This window comes from Ammospiza nelsoni, chromosome Z, assembly GCF_027579445.1.
Source record: "Ammospiza nelsoni isolate bAmmNel1 chromosome Z, bAmmNel1.pri, whole genome shotgun sequence".
NCBI lineage: Eukaryota > Metazoa > Chordata > Aves > Passeriformes > Passerellidae > Ammospiza > Ammospiza nelsoni.
Window position 1 is genome coordinate 72,664,913 of NC_080669.1, and position 24,053 is coordinate 72,688,965.

At 37.2% G+C, this 24,053-nt stretch overlaps 2 protein-coding genes across 8 annotated transcripts in view; both read right to left on the reverse strand.

The window, feature by feature from the left end:
- SMC5 (structural maintenance of chromosomes 5) overlaps window positions 1-18,832 on the reverse strand; it is a 42,471-nt gene extending 23,639 nt beyond the window's left edge. For 3 of the 4 annotated variants that reach the window (XM_059492614.1, XM_059492615.1, XM_059492612.1), the window contains exons 1-10: window positions 18,673-18,832; window positions 17,255-17,396; window positions 16,121-16,173; window positions 13,858-14,020; window positions 12,555-12,689; window positions 11,813-11,953; window positions 7,042-7,203; window positions 2,658-2,729; window positions 1,605-1,860; window positions 277-431 (exon numbers count right to left, since the gene is read on the reverse strand). In XM_059492614.1, coding sequence (XP_059348597.1) covers window positions 277-431; window positions 1,605-1,860; window positions 2,658-2,729; window positions 7,042-7,203; window positions 11,813-11,953; window positions 12,555-12,689; window positions 13,858-14,020; window positions 16,121-16,173; window positions 17,255-17,396; window positions 18,673-18,767 — 1,374 coding nt within the window. In that variant the 5' untranslated portion in view covers window positions 18,768-18,832. The remainder of the gene's footprint in view (window positions 1-276; window positions 432-1,604; window positions 1,861-2,657; window positions 2,730-7,041; window positions 7,204-11,812; window positions 11,954-12,554; window positions 12,690-13,857; window positions 14,021-16,120; window positions 16,174-17,254; window positions 17,397-18,672) is intronic. The other variant, XM_059492613.1, reaches the window with a different exon arrangement.
- A 2,868-nt stretch (window positions 18,833-21,700) lies between these two features.
- Window positions 21,701-24,053, reverse strand: part of MAMDC2 (MAM domain containing 2) — a 55,679-nt gene continuing 53,326 nt past the window's right edge. For all 4 annotated transcript variants that reach the window (XM_059492157.1, XM_059492156.1, XM_059492159.1 and 1 more), the window contains exons 12-14: window positions 23,673-23,932; window positions 22,965-23,049; window positions 21,701-22,655 (exon numbers count right to left, since the gene is read on the reverse strand). In XM_059492157.1, the coding sequence (XP_059348140.1) occupies window positions 22,594-22,655; window positions 22,965-23,049; window positions 23,673-23,932 (407 nt within the window). In that variant the 3' untranslated portion in view covers window positions 21,701-22,593. The remainder of the gene's footprint in view (window positions 22,656-22,964; window positions 23,050-23,672; window positions 23,933-24,053) is intronic.

A 24,053-nucleotide genomic window follows, 5' to 3' on the forward strand; every position in this document is an offset into this window, starting at 1 on the left:
AAGCAGCAACTAGGAACTACTTAAGTAGTAAGACTGGATAATAACTGGTTGCACCACAGAGGAAGCCTGCAACAGGCATCTTCTTGTGGAGGAAAGGAGCCATCCCACCTTACTCAATTACAACATTGCCTATGGAATTCTAATTATGAATATCCTGTATGTACTTGGCAGTACATTCCAAGATGTGTCTCAAAAGTCTCCCAGTCATTCTTGAAGCCTTGCAAGACATACATAATCTAACCGTTTACAGAGTGGTATGCAAGTAAATCTTCTTACTTCAAGCATCATGGGTTCACAAGTTTTTTTTTTAAACTTGTCTTTGTTGTTTCTGAGCCACAAAAGAGCAGAGTGCGTGTCTCGGAACCTCTGTTTAAGCTTCTCTTCCTTCACATGCATTATATTATTAAGTTGTCCAAGGCGATCAATTATTCCTGTAATTTAAGGTAGTGTCTTAAACAGAGTCCACAGTAAGTACACATTATAACCAGCATTTTCTGGTATCTAGTGACTACACTCCTCCAAAACTAAGGTTGTTGGTAAATGGAAAGAACTAAGTTTCTCTTTCCAGAATTGAGATGCTGCTACTTCTGAAGAAATAAAAAAAACTATAAAAGCTTAAAATAGAATTAAAAACTTATCCAAAGATTAACAAAATATGGTAAGCACAGTAAAAACACATGAATTTTGCCATGGAAGTATGCTTTTTCAAGACATGTCCTACCTCTGTATCAAAAAAAAAAAAAACTTCCCCAGAAGAAAGAGACAGTAGGACTTAGTAATGTGAAATATCTGTTACTTCATGCTAGCAAAAAACAAAATGTGTGACAAGAGACTGTGTATGAAAGCATCTACTATTCAGAAGAGACAGAGATCAGAACCTGAGAATTTTGTGCTACTCAAGATAAAATATAGTGTCTCCTTCCCTAGGTCACCTGGACTCCCTATCTCAGTTTCTTGTTGGATTCTAGGGTTCTTGGACTGCCAGACAGGTATGTGCAAATGAGCAACATGCACTCAGGAATATGTATATAACACCTTCACTAGCTGTCAAGCTTCAGTTTTTAAATTTTATTTCATTTATTAGAAAGGACTAATTGTAAATCCCAGACTAATGTAAAGAAACTCTGGAATTAAGGTTCATCTAAGAAGGAGAACTGCAGCATCTGCAGCTAACATACTACATAAAATATATGAAGTATCTAAAATATTGTCTCTTCAAAGCAAACTGCTTTCTCCATCAGGTTTGGGATTGCTTTTCACAATCTGCTAACTACAGACCTTCCTTTTTAACCAAAAAATCCCCCAAACCTCCCAACTGCCAAAGTACTCTCCTTACTCAGATATCAGAAATACTGATTCCTTGAAGGATAGTTTTAAGGTCAATTTTTAATTTTGCATCTTCTTGTTCAATTTTGAAAGTGGTTGTTACTTTTAATAAAGCTGTTAACAAGAGAGAGGACTGCTATACATGTAGGCCAACTACAAGTAGTAGCTGAAGTAAACACCTTGAATTATTTCACTACAGCAGGATAAGGAGATTCTGTACAAGCAGATGCATTAAAATAATAAAATAAATTGACAAAGAAAAACCTTAAGTAACTTACTTTTCTCTTCCCGCTCTTGGTTGGTTTTTTCTGCTCTTAGATCACTAACATTGTTATCAATATTTGCTTTCTCTTCTTGTAATTTTTTCAGCTCAGTATTAACAGCATCAATTTGTGGCTGAAGATTCTCACAGACTGCCATTGTATCCAGCTCACTCTGCCACTCTTCTATTATTTGTTGAGTTTGATATATTTTCTTCTGCCTGTTTGTTTCTTCATCTTTTTTCATTCTGAATGCCTGATTAATTTCTTCAATCTAAAAATTTGGAATATTTCAAACAAGAAATGAGTTTGGTATACAGAACCTACAACAAATACCTAGGATACCTGTGCAACTGCTATTAAATGCTTACATAACCGTGCACTCAAACCCCAAGAGTCTGTTACAGTCCCAACAGCACTATGACACAGTTCCAATAGCACTACAGCAGTTGTAGAACATAAGCAAAAATACAATCATGCCTATAAATCAATTTTTTAAGTTCCTTCATTTTCACAAAAGCAGAACCTTAAAGGTTAATTAACTAACAGTTGCTTAATACATCTGAAGTTTAGTCTATGATTAAGTAAAATCTATAGCCCAAACACAACTTAGAAGTTTTGACTTTGCATCCTTATACATTTCATTTACTATGCATTTCTTGATCAAGTGCATAGATGAGACTGTTTCACAGCCTTGAAAGGATGTTCCTTTTACAAGATGCAATATGAATATCCTTAGAAGCAGTAACCTACAGCCTCTACAGTGTAACTTCTCACACTATAGAGGCTGCAGCTTTTCAAAGCCTATCACAAATGGCATGTGTGCATATGTTTCTGTCAATCAATATATACACATAGTCTATTTTAGTAGGCAACATAATTTATGCAGTATACACCTCTCTCTTAGTAATTCCTGTTTGACTGATAGAGTTCTAAAGATACACTGTGTACTAGAGGGAGGGAAGAGTACAAGCACTTGCAGCATCTCCATAGAAATTTGCCACTCTGCTAACAGAAGAGCAGACAAAAAAACCAAAAACAAACACCAAGAAAAGTCAGCAAGACTCTTACCTGTTTATCTTTCATCTCCAAAGCATCTTGTTTCTCTTTACATTTCTGGGAAATATTTCTGATTTCAGCAGTCTGCATACAGCAATATATTTAAATTTACAGTCAATAAATTCAGTTATATTTGTAAAAAGTAGTCAGATTTTTAAGAACATCTTGTATATGCATAACTAAGTATTTACTCCCCATTTTACTACTGGCAAAGCCATCCTTACCCACTTCTTATTCTTAACTGTATCTGTAGCATGTATAATTTCAGCAATTTGTCAAGACTTGCATAACAGCATTCATACTGTACTGTTCACAACCATTCTGCTATAGGTCTGCAAATTTTGGCATGACATAGAGAGGAAGCGCCTAATCTGAAATTAAAATACCTCCATCCCTGATTTCAATGAAAATGTTACATTCAGATGCCTACAACTATAAAATGTTCTTGCCTCTTTCTCCAAACAAATTTTGCAAAGAAAGGTGATACTAAAGAGCAAGCAGGGCTTAAGCTCCTAGGCACAGGATGGCCAAACCAGGTTTTGTCCAAGTCATCCTACCTCTGAACTGCATTGTGCTAGAGCTAGATCCTACACAACTGAGCTTGACAATTTGCTGGCTCACGTGTAGGCATCCATGTCTCTGCTCTTTCTCTATGCTCAGCTTCTATAAAGCAGAAGAACAATATAGGTTGGAAGGAATTTCTTGGCACTACCCAGTCCCATCCTTTCTCAGAGCATGATTTTATTAGGTCAAGTTGCCCAGGCATTCACACAGCTGAGTTCTGAACACAGGGGAAATACACTATCCTTTCTCTGAAAACTGCATTCCTCCTTCCCTAAACCCTCAAGGCTGAAGCACTGTGAAGAGAATACTAGAACACTGCAGAAGGATAGAAAGATTCCAAGTAAATTCCAGTGCAGACATGGAAACCAACACAGCACTCCCAGCAGAAGAGATGTCTTCCTATGAAAAGTCATACTGAAAACACTAAGATGCATTAAAAAAAAGGAGAAAATAAAACTATGCAGAATTTTTTCTCTACCCCAATCTCAAAAAAGCCCCCAAATTTTAAGACTCGTGCAGACGGTTTGCATGAAGTCAACACAGAAGAAATACATCTGGGTCTTGCAGTTGACTGCTATGAAGTAATGATTCTGTGATGCTCTTTTCAAAGAGTTCACAGAGGCAGCCTGAAGAGGAAGCTCTCCCCAGGAAACTGATACACAATGTTCACAAAATGGTTCTGAAGGCTCTCAAAATTGGGGCACTACTAAGGAACCGGAATTCTGTTTTTCAGTTACCACTGTATTTTCAGTTATATGTTTCTAGATAGACCTATCTACATAACAGACAAACAGCTAGAATTGTCTTTATGATTTTCATTGTATAACCAAAAACAACTGGTTTACACCATTAAATATTGCTAGAAAACTGCATTACATAGTTAACTCTGTTCAAATGCCTTTAAAGAGCCTGAAGAAACTGTTCTGAAAATACACCATTTCAAACTTTTCCTATAAAATGGGTCAGTTTCTTTTTTCCACATTCTACATGACACACTCAAACCACCAAGTCTTACTAAAAATTTTTATTCTAATCCAGAAATTGAAAGGGTTTTTACACACAGAAACAGGAGAAAAAGTAATACCATGTCTGGATATATTAATATAATTCCCAGAATTACTCCACCTTTCTTTGCTGTTCAGCTCCTTCCAGACAAAACTACAAATCCATACTCAGCTTTTTGCCAACAAACTTCAAGAAAGACAAAATGAAGGTGTGGTTATTTCCGCTCTCACATAAATATCCTCATGTTAAGAGAAAGATCTCAAGAAGCAGTCAGAATTAAAGTTATTTGATAATGGATATAAGGCTCAAGCAAAGGATCTGTAGAGAATTATATTCCCTACCGGTCTGTGTATCCAGAATAGAGCAGACTTAAATATTAAACTGCTTTCCTTTAATGGCAAATTGAAACTAATCAACTCCTTCTAGCTCACAGAATATTCACCTGTGAAATTCTTGCCAAATGCCTGCATTTGTACAAAGACAGAATTTTAAGTTACAAAAAATTCAAGCAGTCTATGAAAAGGTGAGGAACTAATCATGACAGAGCAGCTTAAAGCCATTATAAGCTGCTTAAGTCTTGCACTTTCATACTACATCAAAACTATCTCCTGACAGTGCAACCAGCACTGATTCTCCTTTTCAAAGACATTTCAACAGCCCAAGTCTCAAAGTATGTGTGAGGGAAATCCATTTCAGCAGCTGAAAAAAAGGTACTTCATGAAAGTCCAGAAAGCAGCAATACATGTCTCAGATCTTCTTAACTTGCCTGGTATCTTGCAAATAGCTAATGCCATAACAAAATATATAATACATTCCCTTACATCTTTTTCCACAATTCTGGACTCTGAGCTCAAGACAAATTATAATCATTTAATCTAGACTTGAACATATCATTTAACACCAGAAAAAACAGCTCTGGAAGCGTCATAGTATACTACTATATACAGAATATTATTAGTTATGAATAAAATACAAAATTGTAACTCTTCACTGGAAAGTCGTATTAAGAGTATCTCAATAAGTCTTCTATAAATTACTTATTTCCAATTTATCCTCTTTCCTTCTTCTTGTATTTTTGGCTACTGGAATACTGTAGAACAAATGTACCTAATCCAATTTCCAGACATAAATTATTTACTTATTATTAATTCATTAATTAATAATTAATTAGCACACAGTTAACCTTTTGAATATACAGTATATGAAAGCTTTACTCAACAAGAAAAATATGCTGATTCAAGAGTATAAATTAATCATCTCGAACATTCTCTCAGGTTTTCTTCCACTGTTTTGTAGGAAGTGCCTATGCTGAGCAAGCTCCCTGCAAGTTAAAACTAAAATGATCACTGTTTGTCCTAGGTTTCTTATAGAAACAAAGTACAACCTTTAACAAAAAAGATTACTATGACGTGAATACAGCCCAATACTTCCAAGAACAGAGGTACCAATGATTAAGTAGAACTGCTCCCAGTTCAAAAAAAAACAGAATAGTTTGATACATAGGGGTAAAACCTAACACAGTAAGACAAAGCAATGAGAACAAATTTTATCAATTCACAAGCATGAAGGCATTGTTGCATTATGAAAATCAACTTCAATTTTCTAGATGTTAACTTTTCCCTAAGAAAGTACATTTACCCTTAAACAACAAAAACCTTCAAAACAAAAAGCCCAACCAGACCAAAAAAAGGCAACAGCAGTAAGACTTGCAACATTTTGGAACACTGAGGTATTTTGCCTCACAGCACAATAAACTCTTGCAATACTGTAGGAGACAAAACCTAATTACTGTACCAAAGAATTTTCTTGTAATTATGAGGGACTTGAGTACTTCCTAATGTTAGTGTAGCATTTATCGCAACAAAAACAATGTTGTGAACAACAATCTGTTGGAGTTTTTTGTCTGGTCTTTCTGCTCTGGTTTTGGGTTTGTTTTTTATTTGGGGCAAGGCTGTGTGTTTTGGCGCTTTTTTTTTTGACAAAGCACATAACTAGTTTATTAACTCACAGTGCATTAAATGCCACTGAAGTTTCAGACCCCCATTCTACAAACAGAACTCACTGCAGCCAACAAACATTCTCATGTGATCATTTAACTTTGGTTATCCACTACAAATTTGTGCAGCTTATACACAGTGACTTCTGCAGTCTGAATAGCAAATACTAGTCAAAATCCTGCAGGAAATTACAGTACTCTTATTTTCCATATGGAAATAATATTTTTTTCATAAACCCAGGAAGAGCAGCTGTTACATAAACTGTAACATATAAGTAGGTTTACCATTAAAATCCCTTATGCATAAAAATATTCACAACTAATGAACGATTACTGTCTAATTAAAAAATGAAGTCCTACTTATGCAATTATGCTCAATATTAGAGGAATGCTTTTAGGCCAGCAAAGTTGTAATTTACCTTAAATAAACCATATTTCAAGAAGATAAGAGGAGTGAACATCCCACAAACCCAAACCACAGGACAGATGAAAACAGGCATCTAATTTAATGGAAGTACTTAACTTGGGGAAACTACAAACAATATATCCTAGCAGATTTTAAAATTTCTCTTTATTGTACATTAAAGATTTGCTTTTACAAAACCAAGAGCAGACTGAAGAACTGCTACTAAAGGTTTACTAAGGAATATATTCCTTGAACAGACACAGAGAAGGCACTAACAACCAAGGGCACAGGTGCTTCAGGAAAATTTCTGCTGAAACATCATTATGACACACTAGGAAAAAAGAGGTTATTACTTTACATTTTACAAAGCTGAACAGAGAGAACCTGAAATATTACCTATGTTAAACAAGAACTTCAATACCTACATTATCTCTGGTTTTCATATCCAGATTGTTTAAATTTTCTTCAGCTTCTTGAATTTTTCTTGTCCATGGGGCCTGCAATTCTCTCAGACACTTCAGTTCTTTCTTAACTTGGTTTCGGCACTGTTTCACTTCTTCATGCTGTTCACGAACATTTTCATATTCCTTGGAGGAGTTGAAGTAAAACAATTAAAAACTGCTGTATTCTATTGCAGAGTTTTATACTGTCCAAAGGTTTTATTTAACTGTTCATGAGTTTTAGAAAAATATCTCTTTCAGAAACTAGTATTACAGCAACTATGTAATTAATACTGTTACTAGTTCAAATGACAAATAGTTATAGGGATCATTCAGTCCCCAATGAACAAGGACACATTATTAATACTTCTTAAATAATATGCAATCAACTAGAAGAAACAACCCATTTGTCTGCAATTACCTTGTCTCCAAGTTCATCTGGGATCATGGAAAAAACCCCTTAGCCCCTCTCTGTTCATAGTTTGAGACTACTTACACAGGAGTCTAAAAGCCAAGGAGCAAATAACCACAGACACTTGTGGAGAGTTTTGTGCAGACGTGGCTTGAGGAAAAAAGGCCATGATCTTATACAGCTGGTTAAGCAGTAAAAAGCAGCTGTAAGCAGTAAGTTCTCAGCCTTTTTCCTTACAAGAAAAACAACAACACTGCGTCCTTGAGCAAATAACAAGAAAAACACGGTGAAAAACATGGTGCCCTTGAATGTAGTCAACAGCAGGATGTAAAAACAAGTATTAGCCTCAACAAGAAAATCACAAGTATTTTGAGAACGTAGCCACAAAGGAGGGGTTGACATGTAATCTGTAACCAATGTAATCTGTAACCAAAAGCTTAGCTTTTGCAATATGTATGAGCTTAATTAACACTACTATAAAAGTATGTAAGCTGGATCAATAAATCTGAGACCAATGACCATCAATAGGATGTGCTCGTCTCCCTTCACTTCCGACAGACACTTTTGGGAGAAAGAAAAGAAAACAAGCTGGACAGATTGTCAGAGCAAGTAACAGACACTGCTGAAGTAAACCAAGGGGAGAGAGTTTTGGGGAGACAAAATACTTTTGGGGAAAAAAACTCCATCACACACCACAAACAACAAAGCCATTGCTATCCAGGAAGTTTAACTCAAGATACATTCATGAGAGAAAAGAGATGGTAAGCAGTAGGGTGACCAAGAACCTCCACTTCAAGAAGATGGGAATTTTGTAGAGAAATAGTTTAAGCTAAGGGAGTCATTATTAGTGATTTTTCTGTGTGTGTTATACTCTCTGGAGAGAAAAAACATTAAAAAAGGAAGGAACAAAAAGAAGCGGAACCTCTCCCCAGCCCCTCCAAACTAAGAAACATAAGAGAACCATACATTCCATGAAAGCTTCATGAGGAAAAAAAGTAAGATGTTCAGAGGTCCAGAGAGAGGAGTAGATTCAGGTATGCAGGGGGACAGAGGAAGGGAAGGCTGCTTGACTTTGCCCCTAATTCAGAACATATGCCTAGTTATCCCAAGCCATGGAGGTTAATATTACAACAGTAACAGTAATGGTAATAATAATAATTTTACATGAAGACCACCTGGAAGCTAATTTTAACAGGTGAATTGGCTTTATGTGCTACCACTTTTTCATAGCTACTTAACTAACCTGATGAATCACAGATAAATCAACCTAGGCTACAAAATCCAAGGTCTTTCTTGACAGTATCTTTTTCATAACGTCAAAAGGTATTTGATGAAAGCTGCCACAATTCTGTGAAGTACAGTCAGTAGCCAGTGCTACAAACTTACAGAGATAAAAGGATTATATTTTCACTTATCTGAAAGATTAAGCTTAAAATTCAGCTCTGCTCTAAATAAGGCATTTTATTTCAAGATTAAAGCAAATGCACACACGTACAATTACACTTCAGAGTCCACAAATATAAAGTACGAGCAAGTTCCACAGAACTGTCATAACATAATTTTTACACAGCAAATTCTTTTAATATTTTAAGAAATTCTGACTCAATCAAAATACAGAGATCTTGTGTATCTGTACTCAAGTAACTGATGCTTGTAATTATGCACTCCACTAAAGACCTGCAGAACTCTGAAAGCATTCCACCTTTCTCAAGAGATGTTTGCATCTTAAACCAATGTTTTTCTTAATTGTAAACATGAGGAGAGGAAAAGAAGAATGGACGCAGCTCGACCAAAACACATTTTCAAAACTACATGACATGATTCTAGGAACTATGGAGTTCTATGGAACCTAAAGTATATGTTCAAAAACTTATTAGACATAGTTATATGTGAAAATGGTGTAAAATTCTCCATATATAGAAACAGTTGTCACTGTCTAGAAAAAAAAAATCACTTGACAAAAAAATCTTCCTCAGGTAAAAAGCAGTAGAGTCTTCAGAATTAAAATGCACTTCAACAGTGATCAGAACATGAAAAAGTCCATCACTAGACTTCTCTTTTCCTCTGTGATTAATAAACAGTCTAATGTCATATTTGAGTTATCATATTTCCAGGCTGTCTGTTTCTCTATTTCACAACATCATGCAGTGTTTATACATCTGCCTTCCAGCTGACTTAAAACTTCAGGTGTAGCTATTCTGCTTGGTTACAAAGGTAAATTCAACAGGTAGGTGTGTTTAGTATTCAAGTTGAAATCTGCATTTAGGGGAGGACAGAGCAAATGAAATATCTTCACATCAAATCACCACTTCAGATTTGAAGCAGCCACCTGATACTGACACTTCGTAGACATCGCTCCTCTACATTTCTATCTACTGATGGGCTTCTTACTCTTCTAGTATATTAATTACAATCGACTTCCAATCCCTAGAATCTGGTTTAAATCCAGAGAGGAAAATAGCAGCTAAATAGTTTAGTAAAGCTAACGAGTCTTTACTACAACAGAAGGATGAATAAACTCCCATACTATTCTCAGTTTCAGTAAACCCCATTTTAAAACACAAACCCATCAATTTATTCTAAGGACTAAACAGTGCTAGGTCAAAACAAAAAAAAACAACTCATGCTCTTGCAGAACAATGCAATTCTTCTCTTACAAAGAGCTTGGTATTTTTGCAATGTAAGAGAAAACTAAAAATTCTGTCACAGTTTAACAAATCACAAAACAGCAACAGAATGTAAAATTTTATTATAGCCTGTAATGCAGATATCCTCTGCCTAGTAAAACAATTACATCAATGCCCTTCGATTTCAAATGTAAATTAAGTACATGAAAGATCTTGTGTTAAAATTTATTAGAATTTCCCTATAGTCACTGCTCTCAGCATCTTCAAAGTGCACATCTACCTTCAGTTCTCTTCTCTTTTTCATCAATCTAATATACACTACTGATTCTGTACTGTCAATCAGAACTCCACCAAGGTGTCAAAGCACACTCTTGTTTCCATGGATTCGGGCGTCAAAAAGTTACAGTGAACTGAGTGCAACCACTAAGAGCCTTTAACATACTGAGCAGTATAAACTGTCTAGAAGACAGCAGTGGAAATAAGGTGTTTAATCAAAGTCTGACTAAACTTGCTTAAGTATGACATAACTAATAGCAATGTTCTCTAGTTTGTGGAAGGCAACTTAATTGACAGCAGATAAAATCATTAGCTTAGTCTTCCTTTATCAGTGTCCAGCAAGCCTTTAGAGCTCTGTATAAGCAAGTATCTTACAGCAGAGAACAATGAGCATCAGTCTACATTTATTATGCAACACCAGGCTAACACATGTAGTAGAAAAAATCCTACCATTCAGAAAGTACTGACATCACAGAAGGTATACCCTACTTCCTTAATACCTACCACCATCCATCTATTTAAACTGCTACTCCTAAATCCCCCTGCTGTTAGCAAGATAATTTGAAGGCAGTGATGGGATTCCCAGTTGCTCAAGATGCAAAGGCCATAATGCTCTTTGCATAGCCATATGAGGCTTCATTATATGCAAAATTGCAAAAGTAAGCGTTCTGCATTCTTCACGAGCAGTAAATCCAGTTTTCTGGAAGTTCTATATCTGCATTTCATTAACTTTATACTTATATATAATATAATTAACTCTAAGCTTGCAAACAAGACAAACAACATATTGTTTCAGTAAAGTGTAATCTCCATCAGTTTGAGCTGTTTAGAATCATTTCATCTGACTAATCATTCAACACTAAACTAAGGTAGTATTAAAGTGTTCCTCAGAAATACTTACTTTGATTTGTTTAAATGACCTGCTCTTTACTCTAGGTTCTTTCAAATGTGTTTAAATATTTTTCTGCTCAAATGCTAATATTTTTGAGATTGGCAACTTAAATTCAGTGACATGTCTGTCATGCACACTAAACTTCAACTAATAAATTAAGAGGAATATAACCGCTAAAAAATTTTAACAAAAAACCTGTAAAAAAGTTACAGCTGAAGAAGCAAGCAGACCTGTCTAGAGCTTAAACCAGTTGCCTCTGCACAGAATAAAAGGAGTACTACTCTTCTTGGCCTGCACTACTGGCTTCCCTAAATGTGCAGGTGCCTGAACAACTACTTGAAGCAACCTATGCAGCTAGGTATGTAAGCAAACATCACAGTCAGACCAAGAACAGAATTTCAAGAACTGGCCTGCTTGCACTAAGCATTAAGCAATGATACTCAAATTACTCCAGTCACACTTCTTCTAAAGCAACTTTTGGCCTATTTCTAACTTCACAATCTTAAAGAAAACAGGTTAAGTGAGAAAGACACTGGAAATTAAACTTACCACCCATGGCCTTTTCCTCTCAAGCATCTCTATTAAGTCTACATGGCGCTTGCATTCATGGTATCTTTCAACATCTTGCTTGTACCGTTCAACCCTCTGCTTCATTTTCTCCAATGAGGTGTTTTTTTCTCTGAAAAAGTTCTGTAATATATAATTTCAGGTTTTACAGTATCTAAACAGCTCCCAGAAAATAGTCTACATCTCACATGTACATTAAAGCAGAAAATTACCATCAGAGGAGACATTTTAGTACGGCACTAAGTGGAGGGGAACCATCCAAAACAACAGGAACAGGAGAACAAAGGATTAAAAGAATGGCCTGTATGGCTAAGGACAGACATTGTTCCCGGAACACCAGTCCTTTTCCTTTTTGTCTGTCTCTTTGTTTTCGAGGAAGTGAGCAACACTAAAGCAAAGGACTATGCTTTAATTCATAAGCCAATGACCTATAGAAGACAAAAATATTTGTCTAGGAAAGTTGTTGCCAGTCAAAAATCCCAAAGAAAGGAGTACTTGACAACAGGCACTTCTCATCTTTTGGGTCTGGACCATTTGCACACATCTTCATACTTACAAGCATGTGAGTGTCAGAGTGAATGAGTTCTGAGAGAAGAAGATTATTTGGTAAAATCAACTCACCACAGACTTTGTAAATAAATACCACTTTCTAATTCTGTTACATGTCAGGGTAATATTTATTTCATTTTTCCTACATTCACTGCTTTCTAAAGAACATATTTACCTCTAGTTCTCTTTCCTTTTCTCTGAAATTTTTCAGTTCGCAATGAAACTGGTACATTTCCGGAGAACCAATGGACTTTTCAGTGGCTTCGAGCAACTCAGTCTTACTCAATCTTGTAAATTCTCCAACTTTGTCCTACAAAATTTTAAAAAGTTATAAAAAATATAGGATTAGTTAGACCAGTGCAATACAGTAATACTGGATTTATTCTATGCTAAATAACTCTGTCATAGTTAATGACCATCTCATGGAGTAGTCATCAAGCCTTCCAGAAAATTCCTTCTCAGGATGTTGAAGCAGCCTTGCAGTATAAATCCTTTGCAGTATAAATACTAGGACTAATAGGAAAGTTAAGCCACATAGAAGTTATTATCAAAGCTGGCAGACAAGGCTATTTAAGTATTTCTGTTGAAATACTGAAATACTCTGAAATACTCTGTTGAGCAGAGTTGCTCAAAACTGAGACTGATGCAAGAAGTGTGCTTGCTGTTGGTACACTGGGAGAGAACAAATAAACCAGAACTATCAACACTGTAATATTGACTGAACTAACTGTACTAAAGAGAAAAATTTCTTTTAAAGAAAAAGGTGTTTTACCAGAGTATGCTGGAAGTTCCAAACAAATACTGTACACAGGTGAAAATGAACGATATGTCAGCTAGCATATTTTTATTTCTGCAGTATTAGCTTTCTAAACTTTAATGCTCTTCTGTCTTCTTGAATTCAACAATAACCGCATGAATAGGCTCTGATAAGGTTTCCTTTCAGTATCATTCCTGATGATCCACATGAACTGGGAAGGAATCTGTCACAACTTTAGGGTGCAGTGTGAAGCAACCTAGCTTTCTACACATGAATCCTGACCTGCTTTAACATGCATTCAAATACAGAAACTGCCAGTAGTATTCTTTAATCTCTCTCCTTTAAGACTTACTTTCCATTAGAATGATTTTACTCTTAAATAATTCAATCCTATACATCATTCAGCCCTATGCTCAACAAAGTGCTGACATTACCAGAAAGGCTGTATTAGCAAGTGCTGCTACTTGAACATGAAGACAGGGAACATCAGCATCTCTCCTTTCAGAGTCAACATGTACAAAATTGTCCAATTAGTGAGCTTTAAAGGTCACACAGATCCTCTTTTCTTTCACCATCACACCAGCATGGCTGCCTCAACCCTCTTGTTCTTTGTGCTGTCCCACTGAACTAGGCACAGTGCTGCTAAAGTTAACCAGCAACAAAATCTTCTCAAACCACAGCACTCCATTTGCACACACTGTCTTTCAAAATTGATTCATACCTGAGGAAGAAACTGGCACAAATTGTCCACCTGGATGTTTAAGGCTGCAATTTGTTCTTCTACTGTTTTCAAGGTTGCTGGTTTTCTGTTGATAAACCACACTGACGTGTTGTTCGCCACATAAATCTCACGTGTGATAAGAATATTTTCTGGTGACTTAAACCTGATTAACAGAAAGAAGTGTTTACACTTCCAAGAACATCTGAAAAGTGTTCCACCTTTAAAGGTTACCCACTGTCAAAGTATTGTTAAAATTTAGAGATAGCTAAGTATTTAATATAAATTAACGGGACAGTAGCATCAGATTCCTATTTTCATGACTCAGAAAATATCCAGTACTTCAGTGATGAACTAAACTCACATAGGAAACATCAAGAATATCTGCAAATCTTAACTCAGAAGTTACTTACATAAATGAGATGCTCATGCTGAATGTATGAAATACTTAAAAGTCGTTACAAATATAAACAGTTTCTTAAAAGCATAATCTGTGTGACGATAATAAGTTTTAAAATTGGTGTGAAGGAGGTACAGTACATCTTTAAGTATTAGTACACAGAAATACATCAGTAAGCTGTGTATATATACTCAATTAGAGAAAAAAATAGCATACAACACAAAAATACTTATTTTCATTTTCTGCTTTTAAAAACCACAGAAGATACATTAGTTTTCATTTAGTTTTCTAGCTCCATACCTATTTTCAAAAATTTAGTCTGGTCAAGATGTAGCAATAACAACTAAGTCAAACTCCTGGAATTTTGGTTTACCATTTTGGTTTAAAAATTGCCTAGTGCCTGTTAAGCACACTCTTAAGGATGGGGAATATAGACTTGCAGAGTGACCATGTACCTCAGGACATTTAAGAATGAAGTGAGTACACATCTGCTGCTGGTGTTTGGACTAAGCACCATAGGGACATAATCCTATTTCTTGATTACTGAACTACTACTTCCTGCATCACCTCATTTTAATTTATGAGGCTTCATTCCAAAGACCTACAAAGCCATGCTCCTTCCTTTCATTAAAATAAAATCATTTTACTATCATAACTTGGGTTTAGCTACATTTCAAGTGCCAAATTCAACAAAGGCAACACACGCCTACAGAACTTCAATTTTTAGTTCCTGTCAAAAAAGCAATCTTCAGCATCAGTCTCCCATCCTACATGTTGCATTCAAACATTTTCTACCAATCAGACAAAGGACTCAACTACACTGCAACCATGACATGCTAGGTCTAATGAGCTATGAAACACAGAATCTTCACACATTGCAAGATTCTCTCTGGAATTTCAAGTAACATTGGAATATATTTATGTTAAAACAACGCACCATCTACTTGAAAGACATCCTATTTCCTGAATACATCTTGTCTGGCCAAACACTAAAGAAGGTCTTACTTGATCATTCCCACAATAACCAAAATGGACAGACATTTTTCCAAGGCCTGCTGCAGGTTTTTTTTTTTTTTGTCTCAATAAAATTTTCTTTTTAGAAAATAAATTTTCTCTAAAATTCTGATCAGGCTGGCCAATTGTTATGCAAATTAACACAGGCTATGAATCAGGTCACTATCTCTATTTTCTCTTTCATTCAGGGCAACAGACTAGGCTAAGGCTTGTTAAAATCACCTGTGCCATAGCATCCACAAAAAAAGATGCATTGCCCTATGCATAAGCTACTAATAAAATTTTAAGTCCAAAAGATTTCCAGTTGCTCTGTTTTGCCACAGCTTACCTACGAGACTGTATTACATGGAATTCGTCAGATCTTTTCTTTTACTTCTATCCGTATGTGATGTTTTCAGTGAGAATGTAGGCAAGCCCCTCCTTCCAGCAATATCAGTATAAGAAAGTGAAGATAGAACAATCTGTTTTAAAACTTAGGCTTTTGTCCTTTTTCTTTAATGAAAAGAATTCCAACCACCACATAGTGATGGCAGGAGTGACAAAATCATCAGAACCTTAAATGTAATCAAAAGGTAAAGACACCATACAGAACTATCTTTTTCTATGCATTTTTTGTACATCAAGACAAGGTGAAATGCTCCAGAAAGCAAGATCAAGAGTATCCATCACTGCTTATTTCTTGTGTGATAACTAAATAACTTTATGTTCCGAAGCCTGCGGAAATCAAAAAAGGACAAATTAAGCCTAAAGACAAACCTCTGCACAACAAATTTTTTTCTCACAAGTTTGTGAATTACTGTGTGGGGAAATGATCCAATTAAAAGCACATGAGGAAAGAGTTTTACCACTTACAGTTCAATTTCCACTATGGCTTTCATGCACCCCTGCTTCACAAACAGACCAACCTACAAAATTAAATTACAAGTTGTTATTTCAAAATAAAATGTATTACCTTACAAGAATACACATTTGTATAATGGAGCTACTTAAAAATGTAGTTTATTGAAAACTCACAATTAAAAGCAAAATAAAGCAATAACTAAAAACAAAGGAAGACACTACTATCCTCCACCATCAGCATTAGAACCTCCTCCACACAATTTCTGATCAACTTGAGCCTCCAAAACTGAACAAATTATAATCAGCAGATCCACAGACAGGAAGAAGTTCTTGTGAATTTGGGGAACAAACACAAGTGAAAAGACAGTGCTGAGTACCTGTACTAGAACCGACAACTCTAATAGCATGAAAATACATCATGAGAATTAAAGAGAAATACCAACACACAATATTGCCATCCAGTCAATTCCCATGTTCCCATTTGTTTATGACTGAGCAGCTTCAAGAGAATGTGTGCAATCATTCAGGCACCCAGATTCATTGCTCCAAACCTACTCAGAGAAATTGCATCCAACGAGAATATCCAAGAAAGCAAGTGCAAAAATTTGAAAATGTCAAGATAGTACCTTCCTACTACAGAATCAATACTTATCTTGACAGTAAAAAGTGAAAATAGAGTAGAACAATCCGAATTCCATTTAAATCAAAGATCAGTGCCTCTATGCTTTCAGATGAATTTTCAAGACACATTAGTATGTTATTTCTAGAGGTACTACGTATTTTGAAATTTATTTTAGACTTTGTCTATTCCTCCCTTAGTTGGTACTTCTTATCAAATGTTTAAGCCATTAAGTGGCATTTTTCTACCCCACCGTGTATGCTTAGTCATCTTCAAATAAAATCTCTAGTCAACTCAGACCGCCCTACAATTTAGGTGTTTTCATTTCATAATTTATACAAGACAGCTAGTAGTTAATTAAAATAACTCCCCTTTGTCTCTGGACCAGGTTACTCTTCAATTCAGATGCCTCACTTTTTATAAAAGTAAAGTAAATCAAGGAAGAGAGTCTTTCCCCCATCCTCTGCTAGACAGTGCTCTGAATGAAATTCACCTTAACTATGAAAATTTCAAAAGCTCATAATTACCTTATCAGCTCGCCCTAAGAAAGCAGGTTTTCCAGCCAGTCCCAGGCAGATGGCACAAACAATACTTGACTTGCCTGTGCCATTAGCACCAACAACCACGTTCAGGTTCGGCCCTGGATGTACTTCACAGACAGTGTATGTCCTGGAAAGCACAGCAAGTTTTTGAATTTTAAAACACTGTATTACCTTTAAAAAAAAAAAAAGGAACTTGCTTAGAAACATTTCATTACTTTATTAAACAGATAAAATTACCTCCTTTAGACTCAATTGCGAAATACCATTTTGTAAGAAAGTCTCGAGAGTGAAAACTAACATTTCAGTGAAACACCATGGAAGACACTCCCACCAGCCAAAGTACTCAGAACTTTCTTTAAAATCAGTGACTGCGCAAAATAAAATCCAGCAACAGAATAATAACTTTTTAAATAAACTTACCAGGATCTCATTTTATTTTATGCATCAAAAAGAAGACAGAAAACAGATAATGCAGTAGCTTTCTGGAGTTCAACTCATATCAAATCATCCCCAGTGTTCGGGTTTTTTTCCTAACTGCATTAGACATCTTTCACCATGTGCATCCAGAATGCCTGCTGCAATAGTAACTACGGGAAGAGACCAAACTCATCCAGGCAAACTCAAGTTAACACCCTAAATTTATAAGGAATCATTTGACGAATTTCCTATTCCTGAACTGTGCCAAACACAGAGAGCTGAAATACTACCAAAAAAGGAGGAGTACAAAGTACATAATGGCAACGCAATATTACAAACCATATACCTGCGGAAGAGAAGGTACATGAACCTTAAGGAGGATTTAACTACTATCTCTGAGGATTCAATTAACACCTAATACGTGACTCATGCGCTACACTACTGAAGATTTTCAAGGCTAGCATGGAGCCGTAAGAAAATGGTCCGACGATTCCTGCTAGTCTAAATACGCCCAAAAACCATGGTATTCGCAGTACAGAGCAGGTGGAAAAAATACGTGCAAAGACCACACACTCTTCATCCTAATGGGTCTCAAGGCGTCGCCACTGTCTTACAAGGGCTTTCTGCAGTCTCCCCTTCTCCAGTGCTTGGCAGCCTCCTGCCTGAGAGACGAAGAGCACGAGAGGCTGCACGGCCGACAGGAGCCATCGTCTCTGGGCAAGGCTGCCCAGCACCGGGGAACGCGCTGCCAGGGAAGCGACAGACACCGACAACCCCTGGGACTCGTAACCCACACAGCAGTGTCTCCCAGCGCCCCACGCCCAGTAAGACACCACCTTCCCTGGAACATCGCTTTCCGCACCCCCGCCCCCGCCAGCCCTCGGTACCCGCGCGACCCCGCTGCGCTGCTTCGGCCCCTCTACAGCGGGGCGGAAGGAGCAGGCCGCGGCCGCTCAAGTGGGAAGAAACGCCCCCCGCTCACTTACAGGAAGTTCTTCATGAAGATCCTGACGATGGAGCCCAGTACGAAGGGGGATTCACCACTCTCCACAGCTTTTCCCTTTTCCCACGCCGCCGCCATGTTTCCCCCAGGCCGCCCCTCCTTGCCCCTTGCGGCTGAGCCCGCGCCGCGCGCTCGGCCCGGTTGCCCGGGGGGGGCGGGACTGACCCGCCCTAAAGCTCCTCATTGGCCTGGAGCGCCGGCGCCCATTGGCTGGCGGGGCGGGGCGGGGCGTTGCGGCCCCTGTTGCTGTGGCGGCCGCGGCGCAGCGCCCTGCGGAGGCCGGGTGGGAGCCGTGCCCTGCCCCGCGTTCCGCTGCCCGTGCGGGCCGGTCACCGCCGCGTTCCCTGCGTTCGTTTACAGCATTATGAGTAGCTGGGCGTGTTTAGTTTGGAGAAGACTGAGACGGAATCTCATTGATGCAAAGGCGGATGCCAATAGGAGGTTGCTAGACTCTTTTCAGTGGTGTCCTGCGACAGGATGAGGAGCAATGGCCATAAAGTAAAGCTCAAGAGCTTTCCTCAACATGAGAAGAATTTCTTTATATTGAGGGTGGCAGAGCACTGTAACAGCCTTTCTCTGGAGGTTGTGGAGTCTCCCTCTCTGGAGGCATTCAAGCCCACTTGGACACATTCCCGTGTAACTTGCTGTAGATGACCCTGCCTTGGCAGGGCGCGTTGGAATAGATCATCTCCAGAGCGCCCTTCTAACCCTAGCAATTCTGTGATTCCATGATTCAGGCTAATGGTTCGGGTAGATAACATTCCAAGAATGGCTGTCAGACAAGAAGTTGTTCCCGGGTGTTTCTGGGAACGCAGCTCAAGGGTGAGCCCCGGAGCCAGGAATCGAGGCTGAGGCCTCAGGAGAGCTCCTGAGTGGCCGGGGAATCCATCACAACAGACGGCTCGTCTTTTCTTTGAGGTGCGATCAGAGTCAAGTTTTCTCTCTCAAAACATGAGAGATGGAACAGGACTCAGTGTGTCTGTCACACTGCCAGAGGAGCGTGCTCTCTCCAGGCTTTGCCCTACACCGCTGCTCCTTTGCATCTCCTGAGTGAGGGCAGTCACACTGGCAAGCGCTGCTCACATCCAGGTGGACAAAATGCCAGCTCTTTTAGTGCTTGGCTTGACATGTCTTTATTAATATTCATTATTGTGAAGTTTGTGTTAGGTTTATTTTGGTGTGACACCATAGTCAGAATACCATTTCATTTACTTTACAGAGACAGAATAACTATGACATTTTATAACAGCTGTTATTCTGGATTTCTGTTGGTGTAAATGAGATCTGAATTGCCCCCTCTTTTTGGAAATTATTAAGGATAATGATAAAATGAAAATTAATGGGTCAATATTTAAAAAATAAAACCAATATTAAAATAAGGATGGTATTGAACAGGAAGACAATAAAAGGGCTTTACACTGATCTCAGGATAAGCTGGGCTCCAGTCCAGCACAAAGCTACATTTACGGCAATCAAATACAAGCCCATTACCTCTTGGGGCATTTACCTGCTTTTCAAGGTTTTTTCATTTCCATTTTACAGATTGTGACACAACTGGGATCAAAGCAATTACTTGTAAGGTCTTCACTAGCTTTTGAAGAATTTTCAGACATTAAACAGGCCTGGTATGGCAAGTCTCAAAAGAACTGTTCTTTGCCCCACTGTGGTACTGGTACAGCTACTGCAGCAGTGAAGAAAAAAAAAAAAAGTAAATAAATATGACTCCAGGGCAGAAATCAATTGCATGAGGAGTTTCTGATTTGGACAGAGCTAATAGAATATTTTTTTTATCTCACCATAAAACTGAAGTTTGCTAGTGGAGAAATCTTAATGCACCATACCCAGTTTTCAAATGTTTTGTAGCCATTCTTTCACTAGTTTCTGAATTTCCTATTCTATGAACTGATATTCATCAGACATTGAAGTAAATGAAAGCCACCGTTCAAATTTTCCCTCTGTACTTTAATTCCTGCCAAAAAAAATGATTGAAAAGGTGATGTTCCCTACTTAGGGAAGAACTTCAGTGTTTCTTTGGTTTGGTTTTTTTGGTGAGTTTTTTCCCCCACCTTTTTTGCTTCCCCCCCCATCCCCCTCCCCTCATCAGGACAATGCTTCACACCTTGTGGATAAGTATTTCCTTCAGTAATACTGATAAAATCACTGTAGCACTGAGGTCCCTAGAAATTACTCAGTGGAGAACAGGTTAGAGTCCTTCATTTAGGCTTTTATTTTATCAGCCTAAATCTGATTATTTTGATGGAGTGAGACAGAGTTATGTAAAACTTTAGAGATAGAGCCTAATAGTTGTACTTCATGCTTCATTTCATTTACATACAGAGAACCACCAAGTCTGATTATCTGAACCACTTCATCTTCACTTGTTTTCTGCTTAGATAATTTGAGCTGAATATTGATAACAAAACATGCACTTTACAGAACAACTGTAAAATTGTGTTGATGCATTGGAAACAGTGCATTATTTCTGTTTGCTTTCATTTTTGAATAATAGCAAGAGAGACGTGTTCATAAGCAGCTGGCTAGGGAGACTGTAGGTACCTAGGAGAGGGAGATAAGATACCAATTCCTTCTGGCTCTTCCTGAGTCTCTAGGAACCGAAAAATGGCTTCAATCTGTGTGGTTAAATAAATGCATGAGTATTGAACGTATTACATTGAACATTCTCTTCAATTGTTTCTGCCACCAAAATGAAAATTTACAAAAGATGCAAGGGCCTAGATCATCCCAGGTGCTGTTGATCCTTATAGGCTGTTAGGAAAAGCATATTCTTTGTTCTGAAAGGATCAGGATATGGTGGCTGTAAGAATAATTTCTACCACTCCGTACACAGCTTCCTGCAGCAGTTCAGATTACTTTTTGTTGGCCTTCTTAGGTCATGTGATCCACACATTTCATTCTCTTCATGTTAAAAATAATGAATTCACGCTACTTTATTAGGTTCAGTTCTTTCCCCTTACACTGATTAGTACGAAATATAGAGCAGAGCAATAGGATGATACTCAAACTTTGATTTTATTAGGAAGTTATAGTAAATTTTAAAAAAACCTTACACACAAATACATAAAACCTTTAAAATTAACAAGACGTGAATTCAATTTCCTATTAATATAAATGCAAGACATCTGTGGTTGGGCAAAGTGTAAGTGCATTCTCTGTGAGTGTACAAACTTATTTAATAAAAAAAATCCAAAAACATCAAGACTCTCATCCCAGAAAACCTATGGCTTTAAAGTGTTTCATTTCATATAATTCCACAGGCTAGCATCTCATGCTGAATTATACTGAACACTGGAAGTGAGTTTGTTATTGACAAATATATTTGTCATAGTAAAATAATACGCTATCACAAAAAATTGCCAGCAGAGTATTAAGTTTCCCAGAGAGATTTGTCATTGAGAATAATTGCACTTAACCTGTAGGATAATACTAGTAGCTAACACTATTTTCTTTATTATTTCAAAGCATTTATAATTTTCTTAACAAAAATCCATTCTATCCCCAACACAAAACATTCACTGAATGCAGATTTAAGGTAACACAATATTGGACTTCAATTGTGCAACTTGAATTTCCTCTTTTTACTTATATACCAAAAACGTTAAAAAAATTAAAAATGAATGATCTGTGCAAAATGGGAAGTCTTTATGTAATAACTGATACCTCATGCAGAAGAGGAAATAGTATCAAAAAATTATGGTCTAACAAGCCCTGAGTCAATAATTTCATTGAAAAGGCAAGGAACATGAGTGCTCCAAGTTTTTCCTATGTATTGGTGTGTATTCAAACCAGACCAGTATTTAATTAAATCATATTTTAAAACAGGCAGTTCATGCACTTTCTAACATACAATTCTTCAATGTGCTTCATTCCTTTCAGCAGACTGTATTTAATACTCAATTTCATTTAAGCTGTCTGGATAGCCTGATGAGAACTGAATTTCTTCCACTTCTGGAATACAAAGAATGAAGAAATACTGTAATTATTTTTATTTTTGTCATACATAAGAATACTTACAGCAGAATTTAATTGGCATGCTGGATTTAAATGGTATTGTCATGTGTTTTTTAAAAAGTTTACAGCCACTGGTTTACTAGCTGAGATTCTGAGGATGATCTCACATCCTATTAGAGGGCAAAAGTTCTGCACTAACCCAGCAGCCTGATACTAAATTCAAATGGAGACTCAAGGGAAACATCACTACCCACAAACAAGCACTGGGAATTTCAGGTGTCTCTTACAAAGTATCTTGAAACTTACCCAAACAAGGTCCTGCCTGGAACAGAATATCATCAATAGCAGTGTCACTTCTTATTGACACACCACGGATTGCCTCAAAAATAATCTGTAAAGTGAAACACAAATTTTCATTAATCCAAATGGTGGAAGGACTGAAAAAAATAATACCCATGCAACCTATTCAAGGGATACCCTTTATCCCCTCCTCTGCTCTCCCTTCCCCTCTACTTTCCTCTGCCTTTTGTTTTCCCCTCTCCTTGGACAGACCTCTGGCTTTGTATCATTCCTTCTCCTTGGTGCCCCCTTAGAAAGATCATCCTACAAGAAGCTGCCATTTCATCACAGCTCAGTAGCTGTGTCAAATCTGGACAGGGCTACAGACAACTGAAGGAAAAGAAATTACACAAATGATCTTGAAAAAGTCCTACCACTACTGATAAAAAATGATAGCATCTAAATTTAAGTACTTTAAAATAGCATTTAATACATTTAAATACATTTGAATTCATAACTCTTTTCCTACTTGCAACTTATTCATGTCTTTAATAAATCCCTCCCTAACTTCATTTGTAAAATATTGCATTATTTCATGTTCTTCAGGTATCCATTCAATGCCACCTACATTTAAACATTTTATTGTAATTTTTTTTAAACAATACAAAACTTGGATTCTAGTACATACTTCATTTCAATATTCCAATTTGACTGTTTCTTGCTTTTTTTTCTTACCTGGTAGTTTGTATCACTTTCATATTCTATCAGTCCCCTTAGCCATGAGATGCTTTGTTCCCCTGTCCTCCTCCACAAAGGTATTTCTTCATCATCCCCTTCCTTTTTTAGATAAACACTTAATAATCCAGTCCCAGCTCCATACATATGATAGAAAAATGTCAGGCACTGTTTTCCAGATGTTCCTCTTAGTGATCTTGAAACTAGGTATGCTTTCTGTCCATAGACCATGTTAGATGCCTCTATATACATGTAGTATCCTTTAAAAGACATAAGTAAATATTAGCAAAGTAGGATACATTACGTTGGAAGGTTCATTGTGCTCAATATACTCATTATATAAAAAAAACCCCCATGATTGAAACTATTTTGTTAATGATT